The sequence below is a fragment of the Aythya ferina genome, assembly GCF_964211825.1.
Source record: "Aythya ferina genome assembly, contig: HAP1_SCAFFOLD_906, whole genome shotgun sequence".
NCBI classification, from domain to species: domain Eukaryota; kingdom Metazoa; phylum Chordata; class Aves; order Anseriformes; family Anatidae; genus Aythya; species Aythya ferina.
This window is the reverse complement of record NW_028180892.1, coordinates 1-15,001: the sequence shown is the minus strand read 5'-3', so window position 1 is coordinate 15,001 and position 15,001 is coordinate 1. Positions and strand designations below refer to the sequence as shown.

The 15,001-nt window shown below is 66.0% G+C and overlaps 4 protein-coding genes across 4 annotated transcripts; 2 read left to right on the top strand and 2 right to left on the bottom strand.

The window, feature by feature from the left end:
• Positions 1–177: 177 nt before the first annotated feature.
• PRPF31 (pre-mRNA processing factor 31) lies at positions 178–5,438 on the bottom strand. The gene is made up of 13 exons (XM_084540473.1): positions 5,232–5,438; positions 4,851–4,911; positions 3,956–4,039; positions 3,432–3,529; positions 3,223–3,329; positions 2,783–2,952; positions 1,826–1,983; positions 1,664–1,753; positions 1,468–1,595; positions 1,318–1,390; positions 1,100–1,228; positions 611–709; positions 178–396 (listed from the first exon to the last, which is right to left on the bottom strand). The coding sequence occupies exons 1-13, from the start codon at positions 5,421–5,423 to the stop codon at positions 265–267; spliced, it is 1,521 nt and encodes a 506-aa protein (XP_084396599.1). The 5' UTR covers positions 5,424–5,438; the 3' UTR covers positions 178–264.
• Positions 5,439–5,977: 539 nt separating this feature from the next.
• TFPT (TCF3 fusion partner) lies at positions 5,978–8,649 on the top strand. The gene is given in 7 exon segments (XM_084540474.1): positions 5,978–6,103; positions 6,447–6,789; positions 7,467–7,537; positions 7,627–7,696; positions 8,020–8,076; positions 8,078–8,281; positions 8,597–8,649. Coding segments are annotated over 6 exon segments (771 nt in total). The 5' UTR covers positions 5,978–6,103; positions 6,447–6,450; the 3' UTR covers positions 8,627–8,649.
• On the bottom strand, positions 8,637–10,153 carry NDUFA3 (NADH:ubiquinone oxidoreductase subunit A3). Its single transcript, XM_084540475.1, has 4 exons — positions 10,087–10,153; positions 9,501–9,575; positions 9,343–9,420; positions 8,637–8,847 (listed from the first exon to the last, which is right to left on the bottom strand). Exons 1-4 carry the CDS (start codon positions 10,094–10,096, stop codon positions 8,756–8,758), a joined length of 255 nt encoding a protein of 84 aa, XP_084396601.1. The 5' UTR covers positions 10,097–10,153; the 3' UTR covers positions 8,637–8,755.
• A 182-nt stretch (positions 10,154–10,335) lies between these two features.
• LOC311429395 (uncharacterized protein) lies at positions 10,336–14,360 on the top strand. Its single transcript, XM_084540479.1, has 4 exons — positions 10,336–10,833; positions 11,078–11,248; positions 11,516–11,754; positions 12,219–14,360. The coding sequence occupies exons 1-4, from the start codon at positions 10,757–10,759 to the stop codon at positions 12,812–12,814; spliced, it is 1,083 nt and encodes a 360-aa protein (XP_084396605.1). The 5' UTR covers positions 10,336–10,756; the 3' UTR covers positions 12,815–14,360.
• Positions 14,361–15,001: the final 641 nt, after the last annotated feature.

Genomic DNA, 15,001 nt, shown 5'->3' with positions numbered 1-15,001 from the left:
GGGTTTAAGGGGTTTAAGCCCCCCTTAAATGCCCCCCCAAATAACCCCCCCCAAATAACCCCCCCAATAACCCCCCCTTAGGTGCCCCCCCAAATGACCCCGTCAAAACAACCCCCCCAATTAAGTGCCCCCCCCATAACCCCCCAACCCCCCCAAAAAAAACCACCCTGAGAGCAATTAAAAACACACCAAATATCGAAACAAAAACACTTGGGGGGGGGGAGAAATACAAAACGGGGGGGGGCCAGAAACAATGTGGGGGGGTCAGGAGGAGCCCAGCAGCCCCCCCCCCTTCTCGCTCTTGACCTTGAGGAACTCGGCCATGCTGGAGAAATATTTCTGGTTGGCCTCCGCCACCTTCTTCTCGGCCGCCTGCGGGTTCACGATCTCCAAGCCCTGCCGGGGGGGGCACAGAAATTACGGGGGGGGGGGGTCCAAAATCATCGGGGGGGGGCAAAAAGTTGGGTTCTGATAGCCCCTTCCTTCCCCCCGCAGGAGCATCCAAGGGGTGAGAAGACTCCAAGGGAGGTTGTGAGCCCCCCCAACCTCCCCCGGGACCCCCCCGCTTTAAAAAATAATTTTTGGGCCCCCCCCATGAAAAAAAACTCACCTGGAGGGGGGTGAAGGCGACGCTGGAGGCGGTGCCCGAGGAGCGGTCGCGGATGGTGGACTTGCCGCCGTACACCATGCTCTGCTTCTGCAGCGTGCGCTGGGGGGGGGCAAAAATTAGGGGGGGGGCATTTAGGGGCTGGGGGGGGCTTTTAAGGGTTTGGGGGGGGCTCCTGGGGGGGTATTTTGGGGTTTGGGGGAGTTCTGGGAGGGGACTGGGGCATGTTTCAGGCTTTAGGGGTGTATTTGGGGGCTGGTGGGGGCATTTTGGGGCTGGGGGGGGGTTCAGGGGAACATTTTAGGGCTGGGGGAGCTCTGTGGGCGGGGGTTGGGGACACATTTTGGGTCGGGGGGCTCCAGGAGGGGTTTTAGGGCCACGTTTCAGGGTTTGGGGGGGTTCAGGGGCACATTTTGGGGTCTGAGCTCTCCAGGAGGGTCTGGGGGCTGCATTTAGGGTTTGGGGGGGCCGCATTTGGGGCCCCCCCCTTACCTGCAGGGTCTTGGAGATGCGCGCCTTGGTGGCCTCGTTGACCTGCGTCTGCCGCACGCGGCCGCTGCCCGCCTTGCCCAAGTGGCCCAGGCTGAAGCCCAGGTCCTCCTGGTAGGCGTCCTCCTCGATCTGGGGGGGCCGTTAATGAGGGCAGGTCGTTAACGAGGCCCTAATTAAGCGGGGGGGCCGTTAACGAGCTCCCCCCCTAAAAAAATCACCTCGCCGAAGCTCATCCTGTTGGCTTGCTTGCGGATCTCCGTCAGCCCCAGGCGCTCCTTCATCTTGCGGTACCTGGGGGGGGGGGGGGGCAAAACTCGTTAAGAGGGCTCTTAATTAACGATATGCCCCCCCCAGACCCTCCCCCTCACCTGCGGCCCCCCCGTTTCTTCCTCTGCCCATCCAAGGGCGCCGGCAGCGGCTTCACCTGCTTGACGGGGGGGGGCTCCTGCCACTTGTCGAACTTGCGCTCGATCTCCTCCTTCAGCTCGTAGCCCACCTGGGGGGGGGCACAAAGGGCTGTGGGGGGGCTTCAAGGGGGTTGCCCCCCCCCTTTAGAAAACCCACCTTGCCATCCTGGCTCTCGTGGAAGCTGTCGACCCGCGCGGCGAGCGTGCACTTGGCCGAGACGAGCCGCGCCGCCTTCCTGCGTAAATCCTGGGGGGGTCACCACAAAATTAAAGGTGGGGGGGCTCGATTTGAAGGGGGGGGGCGTCGGGGGTGACTTACGGGGGGCAGGGACTGGACGATGTCGCTGTGGTAGATGTAACCCGTGTGGGGGAGCACCGAGGTGCTGGAGAAGCCCGAGAGGGTTTTGCGCTGAGCGCCCAGCAGCATGATGTTGCAGGCGGGCATCTTGGAGAGGTTGGTGAGGCCCCCGGCGATGCCTGGAGGGGGGCCAAAAGCACAGAAACAGCGAAATTAAATCGTTAAAAATCATAAGAATCACAGAACGTCCCCGGTGGGAAGGGATCTGTGAGGATCATCACGGACAAGGCCTGGCAGCGAGCAGGTCTACCCAAACATTTAGGCCGTGGGACTAAGAACAGAGTCCAGAAACTTCTTCAATTCAGGCTCGGGGGGTTAAAAATCATAGAATCATGGAAATTAAGTCGTTAAAATTCATAAAAATCACAGAATATCCCCAGTTGGGAGGAACTCACAAGGATTATCAAGGTCCACGCCTAGCAATGCGCAGGTCTACCCAAAATTTTAGGCCGGGTCCACACAAATTTTTAGGCCCCATCTACCCAAATTTTCAGCTTCAGCTCCAGTTGGGCTTTGGCCCCCTAAATTTTCTCCCTGCAAACACGAGGAACATCCCTGGATTCCTTTCTCTTTCCTTTTCTCCTTTTTCTCCTTTTCTTCCTTTTTCTCCTTTTCTCTTTTCTTATTTTTTCTCCCTTTTTCTCCTTTTCTTTCCTTTTTGCCTGACCCGTTCTTTTTTCACCTTAATTCCAGCAGAACTATTAAAATCGAGGTGAAAACCCAGCATTTATTTAGGAAAAACTAGACAACTTAGGCATTAGGACTCCCCCCAGGATGATATTTTTGGGGGCTAGACGTTGGATATTTCACCCGGTGGGACCCTACGGGAAACGGCACCAAAACCTTTGCTAAAATCCCAAAAGATAACGTGGAAAAGGCGTAAAAAAACGTTCGAGGGGGGGTCCGGGGGGGCCTTACCCATGATTTTGGCAGCGGTGGAGGCGCCGATGATGATGGAGAGGTTGGGGGCGATGAAGGACATGCGGGACTCGACGTACTCGTAGATGCGGTGCTTGGCCTGGTTCAGCTCCAGGGCCATGTCGCACGCCTCCTCGATGCGCTCCAGCTCCTCCTCTGTCAGCTGCTGCCTGATTTTTAACGAGGGGGGGGATCGTTAACGAGGGGGGGTTAATTAGGGGCCGCCCCCACCTCGTGGTGATGTTTTCGGGGGGTTTCAGGCTCGCCCCTGGGTGGTAGAGGTGGTAACGCTGCCCACCGTCACGGTGGCGTTGTTTATGGGGGGGTCCTTTATTTTTTTTTCTTTATGGGGGGGTCATTTAGGGCTCCTATTTTTTAGGGGGGGTCATTTAGGGTTTGCCACCCCTCTTGGTAAGTTTTGGGGGGGGTTTCGGGCTCACCCCTGGGTGGTGGAGGCGGTGACGCTGACCACCATGATGGTGGCGTTGGTGAGGATCTGCTGCACGTTCTCGTTGTTCTTGCACTTGTCCAGGCTGTTCCCCAGCTCCTGGAGGGGGGGACACACCCCAAAAAAAGGGGGAGGGGTCAGGTGGGATCCCCGGGGCTGGGGAGGGGGCGAGGGAAGCCCTAAGAGCCCCCCCCCGGGTACCTTGACGGTTCGGATGTAGTCGAGGGCGTTGGGGACGAGGGACTCGAGCTCGGGGAAGCGCTTGGAGTAGTTGTCGCGGATGAACTTGTGGATGATGTCTGGGGGGGCACGGGGAGGCCCCCCAAAACCCCTCAGCACCAAGATTGGCCCCAAGCGCCCCCCCGAAAACCCCTCAGCACAAGGTTCGGTCCCAAAAAGCCCCCCCCAAACCCTCATTCTAAGGCTTGGTCCCTAAAATCCCCCAAAACCCCTCAGAACCAAGACTTAGACCCCAAAAGCCCCCCCAAAACCCTCTGAGCCAGGTCTTGACCCCCAAGAAGCCCCCCCAAAACCCCTCAACACCAAGATTGGTCCCCAGAAGCCCCCCCAAACCCCTCAGAACCAAGACTGTCCCCCAAAAGCCCCCCCAAAACCCTTCAGAACCAGGTCTTGGCCCCCAAAAAGCCCCCCCAAAACCCCTCAGCACCACTTCTTGGACCCAATACGCCCTGAATTGAGCCCAAAAGAGCCCCCCGGGTGCTCACTGAGCTCGTTTTCGATCTCCACCGTCAGGTTGTTGGCGTCCACAATCACCCTGTACTCCGGGGCTGCCTCCACCGGCCCCAAAACTGGGGAGAAAAAGGGGAAAAATGGGCCAAAGCAGGGAGAAGGGGGCCAGAACCTGGCCAAAAGGGAGAGGAGGGGGGAGGCAAAATAGGGAAAATTTGATCAAAAATGGACTAAAGGGAGAAAAAATAGAGTGAACGACCAAAACTAAGAAAAACAGAGCAAAAAGAGACTGAAACAGGAAGAAATGGAGCAAAAAGTGACCAAAATAGAGAAAAATGGAACAAAAAATGACCAAAATAAGGAAAAATGGACCAAAAGGTGACCAAAAGAGGGAGGAATAGCCCAAAAAAGGGAAAAACAGAGCAAAAAAACGATCAAGAGAAGGAGAAACAGACCAAAAAGGGACCAAAATAGGGAGAAACAGAGCAAAAAGTGACCAAAATAGGGAGAAACTGAGCAAAAAATGACCAAAATGCAGAGAAACTGGGCAAAAACTGGCTGAAAGAAGGAGAAACTGAGCAAAAAAATCACCAAAATGGAGAGAAATGGGCCAATAAATGCAGAGAAATTAACCCAAAATGTGACCCATAAATGGCCAAAATGAGGAAAAGGCAAGCAATATATGACCAAAATGGGGAGAAACGGACCCAAAATGGACCAAAATGGGGAGAAACGGAGCCAAAAAGGACCAAAATGTGGACAGATGGACCAATAAATGGCCAAAAAGGGGAGAAAGTGCCCATTAAATGACTCAGGTAGGGAGAAACTGACCCAAAAACGACCGAAATAAGGAGAAATGGACCCAAAAATGACCAAAATGGAGAGAAATTGACCCAAAATTGACCAAAATAGAGGAAAATGTCCCCGAACCTTCGGCGGCCTTGGGCTGCCTGCCGATGTACTCCTCAATCTTCTGCATGATTTCGGCGAACTGCGGGGGGAGCGGTGTCGGTGGGGGGCTTTTTGGGGCCCCCGCCCCGTTTTGGGGCCCCCCAGCCCCGTTTTGGTGCCCTCCCCCTCCTTTTGAGCCCCCCCCCGTCCAGATTTTAGGGCCATCGCCCCCCTGTTTTGGCCTCCCCGTCCCCATTTTAGGGTTGCCCCCCCCCATTTTGGAGCCCCCTCTGGGTTTCAGGGTGCCCCCCCGATTTTGGGGTACCCCCCGCCAGTTTCAGGGTGCCCCCCCCAGACCCCATTTCAGAGTCCTCCCAGCCCCCATTCCCCCTCCCCAATTTCACGGTGCCCCCCCCTCACCGCGCGGCTGTCCCAGAGCTTGGCGATGCTCCTGACGGAGTCTCGCTGCCGGTCGGGGGGGGGCTCCTCCCGCACGTCCTCGATGGCCGCCTCGGCCCCCACCCCCCCCGCGCCCCCCCCCTCGTCTTCCTCCTCCTCCTCTTCCTCCGCCGCCTCCTCCAGGTCGGCCAGCAGCTCATCTGCCAGGGACATGGCGACGATCTAAAGGGGGGGGGGGTACGGGGGGGTGACAAACTGCCCCCCCCGCACCCCCCAGACCCCCAGGGACACCCCCAAGATCCCCAGGACCCTCCCCAGACCTTCAGAGGTCACCCCAGACCCTCAGTCACCCCCTCCCCAGGACCCTCAGGGCTCCCCCGACCCCCAGGGACCCCCCCAGACCCTCAGCCCCCCCCCCAAACCCCCACGGGTCCTCCCTCGTCCCCTCTGAGCCCTCTCTGTCCCTCCCCAGACACTCAGGACGCCCCCAAAACCCTTTGGGGCCCCCCCAGCGACCCTCAAGCCCCCCCCAGGACCCCTCAAGGTCTCCCTCAGGGGGCTCCTTCACCCGAGACCCCCCCACCCCACTCCCCAGGACCCTTCAGGCCCCCCCCAGGCCCCCCCCCCCATCCTCACACCCCCAGAGCCCCCCCGGAGCTCTCAGACCCCCCAAAGCCCCCCCGGCCCCCCCCCCGTTACCCCCGGTGCCACCGCCCCCTCCCCTCTCCCTCCGCACTCACTTCCGGCGCTCTCTCCCCCTCCCCGCGCTCACTTCCGGTCCGTCGCGCGCCCTGACGTCATCACCGCGCGCCGCCAGCAGCCGGCCCGGAGCCGCCGCCGCCGCTCCCCTCCCCCCCCCCCCCTTCCGGGACCGGCGGTGACGTCATCACCGGGTGGGCGGGGCTACGGGGAGCGGGGGGGTGGGAGGGAGGGAACGGGGGGGGGAAGGGGCCGGGGGGGGGCAATAACGGGGGTAAAAGGGGAGGGGGGAGGGGCCTGGGGGGGATTTTGGGGCCGGGGGGGGTCAAAGGACGTAAAAGGGGGGGGCTGGGGGGGGTGGGGGGGGCAATAACGGGGTTGGAGGGGGATTTGGGGGCTGGGGGGGATTTGTGGGGTCTGTTTCCCCTGGGGGGGGGAGGGTACCATTAAATCCCAATTTTGGGGGCTGTTTGCCCTTTGGGGGGGGGAGCTCCCAGTCTCACCCCCCCCCCCGGTGCCCCCCCCTCCCCCCCGCAGGGCCATGGCGGGGGTGGGCTTCGAGGAGTTCTCGGCCCCCCCCGGCTCGGAGCTGGCGCTGCCCCCCCTCTTCGGGGGCAACATCCTGGAGAGCGAGCTGGACACCGAGGTGGAGTTCGAGGACGTGGGGGGGGCGCCCCCCCCGCGCCCCCCCCTCCCTCACGGCGCCGGGGGGGGGCCGGGGGGCGGCCCCCGGGGTGGGGGAGGGGGCGCCGGGGGGGTGGGGGGCGCCGAGGAGGAGGAGGAGGACGAGGAGGAGGAGGAGGAGGAAGGGCGGCGCCGCGCCGAGCTCGCCCGCCGCAAGCTGCAGGCCCTGGGGAGGCGCTGCCGGGAGCTGGAGCAGGTCAGGAGGCCACGCCCACGCTTAGCCACGCCCCCCCGGCGGCCACTCCCCGCTAGGCCACCCCCCCGGTGGCCCACGCCCCGTTTAGCCCCGCCCCACGTCGGCAGGGGGCGTGGTTGGCCCCTCCCTGCTATGGTGCCCTGCCCCTTTAAGAGGGAATTGGCCACGCCCCCAGCGCTCTGGCCACGCCCCCATCATGAAGGCCACGCCCCCAAGCCGTAGAGCCACACCCTCAGAAGCCCCGCCCATTTCTGCTGGAGGGCGTGGCCACCCTCCCCCCATCCCCTGCCTTTGGAGGGAATTGGCTCCGCCCCGCAGCGCTTTGACCACGCCCACCCACAAACAAACCACGCCCCTTTCGACCTGACCACGCCTAGCGCCTCTACAAGCCCCGCCCATTCCCCCAGGGGGCGTGGCCACCCCACCCTTTGATCTTCCCCTATTGACTCCACCCCCACCAGTAGCCCCGCCCCCAGGAATGATCACACCCACCCACCGAGGCTCCACCCACCTCACCCCACCCACTCCCCTGTGGTGGGCGTGGCCCCAGAGGGGGTGTGGCCTCACCCAACCCCACCCCTTTGTCCCCACCCCTCCAGTGCCCACTCCCTTGGAGGCCCCGCCCCCAGACCACACCTCCCTCTGACCACGCCCCCTCCCTTTGGCCCCGCCCCCAGGTGAACGAGCGCGTGCTGGGCCGCCTGCAGCAGGTTCAGCGCGTCACCCGGCGCCTGCAGCAGGAGCGCAGGTGAGACCCCCCCCAAAAAACCTGCCCCCCCCACACCTCAGGGCCCCCCCCACCCCCAGGGCCCCCCCAAAATAATCGTGCCCCCCCAGGTTCCTGATGAAGGTGCTGGACTCCTACGGGGACGAGTACCGCCAGGGGCAGCTCGCCTTCCTGCTCGAGGTACCCCCCCCACAAAGACCCCCCCCGACCCCGATCACCCCCCACGTCCCCCCCGTATTTCCCTGATCCCCCCCTCAAGACTCCCCCCTTGCACCCCCTGCCCCCCCACAACCCCCTCAAGCCCCCCCCAGATCCCCCCAAAACCCCCCAAGCCCCCCCTAAACCCCTCCTAGACCCCGCCTCACACCTCCTACCCCCCCATAACCCCCCCAAGCGCCCCAGACCCCCCCACAACCCCCCCGCCCCCCCAAAAATCCCTTCAAGCCGCCCCCAGAGCCCCCCAACCCCCCCCCAGACCCCCTCAACTTTTTCACCCCCCCCAGGACGAAGGCAGTGGCAGCGCCGACGCCCCCACCCCGGGCAACGCTGAGAACGAACCCCCCCCCCGAAAAGGACCCCCCCCGTGCCGCTGCCCCCCCCCACCACCTCCCCACCCCCCCCAGCCCCCCCCCGGACCCCCCCAGCACCAAACGGCGCCGCCGGCAGGGCCGGGACGAGAAGGAGCCCCCCCGGGGGGGGGGGGGGGCACGGCGGGCGGGGGGCGGCGGTGCCCCCCCCCAGCCCCCCGACGACTTCACAGCACAGGTAAAAATTTGGTGGGGGGGGGCAATAATCCAATAATTTGGTAATAAACCAATAATTTGTGTTTTTTTCCCCAAAAAAAAAGCTGAAGGGGGAGGAGGAGGAGGAGCTGTGCCCCCCCCCCGCGCTGCCCCCCCCCCCCGTGGCCCCCCCAGAGCCCCCCCGAGAAGCTGCTGCGCTTCAGCAAGTTCGCCGACTTCGATTGAAGGGAGGGGGCTTTTTTTTTTTGGGGGGGGGGGGGGCTCAAGATACCCCCCCTTATCCTTGAGACCCCCCCCCATATCCTTAAGACCCCCCCCCAATAAATATTGCCCCCAGAAATATTCCCCCCCACCTTTCTTTGTCTAATAAAGAGCCGTTTTGGGACAAAACTCGTTGTATTTGGCCCCCACACAACAAAATTGATAGCGGGGGGGGGGGTGGGGGGGGCTCTGAGGACCCCCCCGGGCCCCCCCAGTTTGTTTTTTCGGGGGGGGGTCACAGCTTCTTCAGCCAATCCAGGCTGGGCCCCACCTTGTCGCAGGGGTGTGCCGGCACCTCGGGCATGGCCCCGTCGTCCCGAACCGGCACTGGGGGGGGCACGGGGGGGTCGTGGGGGGGGCAGGGGGTCGGGACCCCCCCCCGGAGAACCCTGAGAGGGTCCTGGGGGGGGGTTGGGGGGTGGGGGGAGGGATTGGGGGGGACCAAAGGGGGGATTGAGGAGCTTAGAGGGGGGAGGGGGGGGAAATTGGGGGTCCTGGGGAGTGGGGCAGGGTGTCAGGACCCCCCCCGGAGAACCCTGAGAGGATCTGGGGGGGGTTGGGGGGTCTCTGGGTTTTTGGGGGGGGTCCTGGGGAGGGTCTGGGGGGGTTGCAGGCGGGTTGGGGAGTCCCAGGGGGGTCCGGGGGGGGGGGGCAAGGGGAATTTGGGGGATCCGGAGGGGGGTCCGAGGGGGTTGGGGGGGATCCCGGGGGGGGTCCTTTGTATTTTTGGGCGGGGGGGTCCTTGAGGGGGAGGGTCCCAGGGGTTCGGGGGGGTCCTGGGGGATTTGGGGGGGTCCCGGGGGGGGGTCGCGGGGGGGTCACCTGGGTAGATGTAGGGGGTGGCCCTGTTGATCATCCCCGAGTACTTGGCGTAGGGGCTGACGAACGGCGACAGCATGGCTGGGGGGCATCGGGGGGGGTCAGGGGGGGTGTGCCCCCCCCCAAATTCCCCAAACCCCCCCAACCCCCCCCCGGCTCACCCACGGCGGCGATGCCCAGGCTGACGGCGATCACCGGCTCCTTCGCCCACAGCGCCCGCAGCGCCCCCCCCAGCCCTGGGGGGGGGGGGGGCAAAAGGTCAAGGACCCCCCCTCGAGACCCCCCCTCACCCCACGACCCCCCCCCAAATACCCCCAGGTGATCCAAAACCCTTCTAACCCTCCCCCCTCCCGCACTGCCCCTTCAAAGCCCCCCCCCCTTAATCCTGACCCCCCCGGAACCCCCTTCAAGCCCCCCAGGACCCCCCCAGGACCCCCAAACCCCCCCACGGCCCCCCAGTGCCCCCAAGGACCCCTTTAACCCCCCCAAGGTCCCCCCCCCAGAGCCCCCAAGCCCCCCCGACCCCCCCAGGACCTCCAGACACCCCCAAAGCCCCCCCCAGGCCCCCCCAAACCCCCCTAAACCCCCCCCCAGTGCCCCCTAGGACCCCTTTAACCCCCCGAAGGACCCCCCCCAGCCCCCCCAACTGCCGCCCAACCCCCCCCAGTGCCCCCTAGGACCCCTTTGACCCCCCCCGGCCCCCCCAGGACCCCCCAACCCCCCCCCGGCCCCCCCCCCGCCGCTCACTGCCCGCCATGGCCGCTCCCAGCAGCCCCCGCGCCGCCCTTCCCCCAAGGGCGGGGCGGAGCCGGCGGTGACGTCACGAGCGGGGGGGCGGAGCCCGAGAGGGGACGTGGGCGTGGCCAGACGTGGGCGTGGTTAAGGAGGGGGTGGACGGAGGGGGGCGTGGTCTGGGTCTGGGTTGGGGGCGTGACGGTGGGCGTGGTTATAAAGGGGGCGTGGCTCACTCTGGCCCTGCCCCTCCCCGTCCGCGGAACCGAAACAGAAAGCGCCCGGGGGGAGGGGGGGGGGGGCGCGAGGATCCCGGGCCCGGGCTGCGAGGGGAGGGGGTGTCGCGACAGAGGGGGGGGTGTCGCGATAGAGGGGGGATCCCCAAAATCGCCCGAAATCCCCCCAAAACTTCCCCAAAATCCCCCAAGGAGGGTTCGGGGCTGGGGTGAGGGATCACGACAGGGGGGGTGTCACGACAGGGGGGGCCCTAAAATCCCCCAAACTCTCCCCCCCAAATTCTTCGTCCCCCCCCCGATTCCTCACCCCTCCCAATCCCCTAAAATCCCCTGAATCCCCCCCAGATTTCCCAGCCCCCTCTCCCCAACCCTCCCCAGTCTCCCCCAGCCCCATAGAGGGAGGGTTTTGGGTGTGGGGGGGGTTGTCGGATTTTGCCCCCCCCACCCAAATGGAGCCCCTCCCGGTGCTGAGCCCCCCCCGGCGGGCCCGAGCCCGAAACAAGCCCGAAATGGCCCCCCCCGGCAGTAAGTGGGGCAGACAAAATGGGGGGGGGCAAAGGGGGTGGAGGGGGGCACGGGGGGGGGGCAAAACAGGTAGGGGGGGCACGGGGGGGGCTCTGTTTATTAGGGGGGGCGGGGGGGAGGCGGTCCTTGAGGGGGGGAGGGGTTATGGGGGGGGAAGTTACCGGGGGGGGTGATACCATGGGGGGGCACCCCAATAAAATGGGGGGGCCCCCCTTTAACCCCCCCCGTATTTTTTTTTTCCAGGCCCCCCCCCCAGCCCTGCGCTGGGTGGAGGGGGAGGGGCTGGACTCGCTGGACCTGGTGGTGCCCTGGGGGGGGGGGCGAGGAGCCGGGAGCCCCCCCCAGCCCCCCCCGCACCCCCTCGGAGGGCAGCAGCTCCCGCTCGGCCTCCCCGGAGTGGGGGGGCGAGGAATGGGGTGAGAAGGAGGGGGGGGCAAATGGGGGGGAGGGGGGGACCCACAGAGCCCCCCCCAGGGTGGTTGAGGGGGGCTGGGGGGGTCCCGATGTCCCCCATCCCCATGGTGACCCCGGACCTGGGACCCCCCCCGTGGCCCCCCCCCCGAACCCCCCTGCATGCCCCCCAACCCCTAAGGGTCCCCGTACCCAGGACCCCCCCGACCCCCTTAACCCCCCCCCGACCCCCCTAACCCCCCCCGACCCCCCTAACCCCCCTCCCCCCACAGCCTTCCCGGCGGTGCTGGGGGCCGTCCTGGCCGTGCTGGGCTCCCCCCAGCACCGGGGGGGGCTGCCCCTGGGGGACCCTGCGGGCGCTGCTGCGGCGCCGCCACCGCCTCTCCCTCGACGCCGCCGCCGCCGCCCGCGGCCACCCCCGACGCCGCCGCCCTCCTGCGCCGCCACCTCCCCGCCCTGCGCTGGCACGGCCACGGCCACGGCGACGGCGCCGTCCTCAGCCTGCCCACAGGTGAGGGGCCGGACCCCCCCCACCCCCCAGGGCCCCCTCCCCGGTGGGAGCCCCCCCGGAGGGAGCCCCGGCTCCGGGCGGCGGCCACGGGGTGGCTCCGTCGAGTTGCTGTTGGGTCCCAGTAGAGTCCCAGTAGAGTCCCAGTTGTGTCCCAGTAGAGTCCCAGCTGTGTCCCAGTTGAATCCCAGTTGTGTCCCAGTTGAGTCCCAGTTGTGTCCCAGTAGAGTCCCAGTTGTGTCCCAGTTGTGTCCCAGTTGAGTTCCTGTTGAGTCCCCATTGAGTTCCCATCGTGTCCCAGTTGTGTCCCAGTTATTTCCCAGTTGTGCCCCAGTTGAGTTTCCACTGTGACCCCATCGTGACCCCGTCGTGCCCCCATCCCGGTGCCCCCCCTTGTCCCCTGCTCCCCAACGCCCCCCCCCTTGTCCCCCCCCCATCCTCACGGTGCCCCCCCCTTGCCCCCACAGCTCCCGACCCGGGGACCCAGGGACCAGCCCGGCCGGATGCCGCCCCCCCCCCCCAACACCCCATGGGGGGGGGCTCAGGGGGCCACCGCTCCCCCCAGCACCACCCCGCCGGTGGCACCGCAGACAAAGGGGGGGCCCCAGGCAGCCAAGTGCCCCCCCCAGCACCCCCGTGGCACCGGGGGGGCCCCGAGCACCCGGAGCCCCCCCCAGGAGCACCCCGGTGGCCCCATGGGCCAAGGAGGGGACCCAGGCCCCCAAGCCCCCCCCCGTGGCCCCATGGGCGCAGGGGGGGGCGCACGCATCGGGGACCCCCCCCAGGACCACCCCGGTGGCCCCATGGGCCAGGGGGGGCACCCAAGCATCGGGGACCCCCCCAAGGACCACCCCCCCCAGGCCCACCCCGGTGGCCCCATGGGCGGGGTGGGGGGTCACCCAGCCCCCCCCCAGCACCCCAGCTCCACCCCCCCGAGCTCCCAGCCCCCCCCAGGCAGCGGGGGGGGTCCCGCAAGCGTCGGGGGGGGGGGCAACAAACCCAATGCCCCCCCCCCAGGAGAAAGGCGAGGAAGAGGAGCTGGAGAAACTGGGCCGGGAGCTGAAGGCTCTGCTGGCTGAGCTTTGGGGGGGGGGCCCGGGGAACTTGGGGGGGGGGCCCGGGGGGGGGCTGTCGCTGTTCGAGCTGCGGGCCGCCTACAGAGCCGCCTTCCAGCGCCCGCTGCCCCCCGGCCCCGCCGCCGGCACCCGGCAGCGCCTGCGGCAGCTCCCCCACGTCCTGAGCCTGAGGGGCTGCGGGGTGCAGACCAGGGTCCTGCCCGCCGGGACCCCCCCAGTTGGGGACCCCCCGGATGGGGGAGAAGGCTTTGGGGGCGCCCGGTTTGGGGGGCGCGGGATTTAGGGGCGTCCAGAGCGGGGGAGTGGGATTTGGGGGTGCCCGACGTGGAGATAGCGGGCATGGAGACCCCCAAATTGGGGACCCCCAGGGTGAGGACCCCCGAATTGGGGACCCCCAGTGTGAGGACCCCCAAATTGGGGACCCCTGGAACGGGGGGAGCGGGATTTGGGGGCACCCAGTTTGGGGGCGCGAGAGTTGGGGGCAACCAGTGTGGAGATAGCGGGTGTGGAGACCCCCAAATTGGGGACCCCCCCGCGTGGGGACACGCAATGTGGGGACCCCCGATTTGGGGGGTTCCTGGGGTGGGGACCCCCAATTTGGGCCCCCCCCGCGTGGGGACACGCGATTTGGGGACCCCCAGCATGAGGACCCCCAATTCGCCCCCCCCTCACGTGGGGACCCCCAGTTTGGGGGCACGAAATTTGGGGACCCCCGAGGTGTCCCCGCCGGGGTCCCCCCTCTTTAGGATCCCCCCCACCCGTGTCCCCCCCCCGCGTCGTGTCCCCCACTTGCATCGTGCCCCCCTCCCCTGCCCCCCCCCGGGTCGTGCCCCCCCCCATGGGCCACGTTCAGGTCCGTGCCCCCCCCCAGAGCCCCCTCCCCCTCTCCATCCCCCCCCTGGACCCCCTCCCGTGCCCCCCCCGCTGCGGTGTCCCCCCCCTGGGCCCCCCCGCGCCCCGTGTCCCCCTCCCACGCTGTGTCCCCGCTGGGGGGCAGGGGCTGGGCCTCCCCCCGGGACCCCCCCCCCGAGCCCCTCTGGCCCCCCCCGGCCACCCCCGTGGCCGATCGCTGCACCCTGTTGTAGGGTGGGGGGGGCTGACCCCAAACTGGGGGGGGTTCGACACAAATTTGAAGGGGTTGACACTGATTTGGGGGGTTTTGACCCAAATCGGAGGGGGCTGATCCCAATTTTAGGGGGTTTTGACCCAAATAGGAGGGGGCTGATCCCAATTTGGGGGGTTCTGACCCAAATCAGAGGGGGCTGATCCCAATTTTAGGGGGTTTTGACCCAAATCAGAGGGGGCTGACCCTAATGTGGGGGGTTTCCACCAAAATTGGAGGGGGCCGACCCCAATTTGGGGGGTTTCAACCCAAATCAGAGGGGGCTGACCCCAATCCGGGGGGGTTCAATCCAACTTGGGGGGGTTCAACCTAATCCGGGGAAGGGGGCTTTTACCCCCTGAGGGAGCTTTTGACCAAATCTGTGTGTTTTTGACCCAAACTGATGGTGTGCAATAAAGAGCTCTGCTGGACACGGAGGGGTGCTGACAATTGGGGGGGGGGGGGGTGCAGATAACGAGGGGGGGGCAGATAATGAAGGGGGGGGGGCAGCTGCCATCACCCCCCCTCCCAATTAATCCCCATCGCCGCTCTAATTAAGCTTTAATTACGCCAAGCAGAGGAAAAATCACCGCGGGGGGGGCTCCTCGCAGGGGTCCCCCTCTTCTGGGGGGGTCCCAGGAGCACGAAGGGGGCCTCGTGGCGGGGGGGGGGGGGCACCCCGAAGACCCCCCCCCTCCCAATGCGCCTCCAGCAGGGTCTTGACGGCGGCTGCCAGGCTGCTCTATACGGGGGGCAAAAAGCATTTGGGGGGGGCTTTTTTGGGGTGTGGGGGAGCAGAACCTACAGACCCTATATGGACAGACGCTATAGGGGCAGGAGCTACGGGTCCTATAGGGGCAGGCTCTATAGGATCCGGCCCTACGTGCCCTATAGGGCCAGGCCCTACAGGTCCTAAATAAAGGGGGCTGGAGCTACAGGGGCAGGACCTACAGACCCTATAGGACCCCCCCCCCCAGTGCTCCCAGTGCCAGCCCCAGCACAGTCCCCCCCCAGTCCTTCCCCCCTCCATCCCCTAAAAAATAAAGGACACCCTCCCTCTTAACTAAAATCC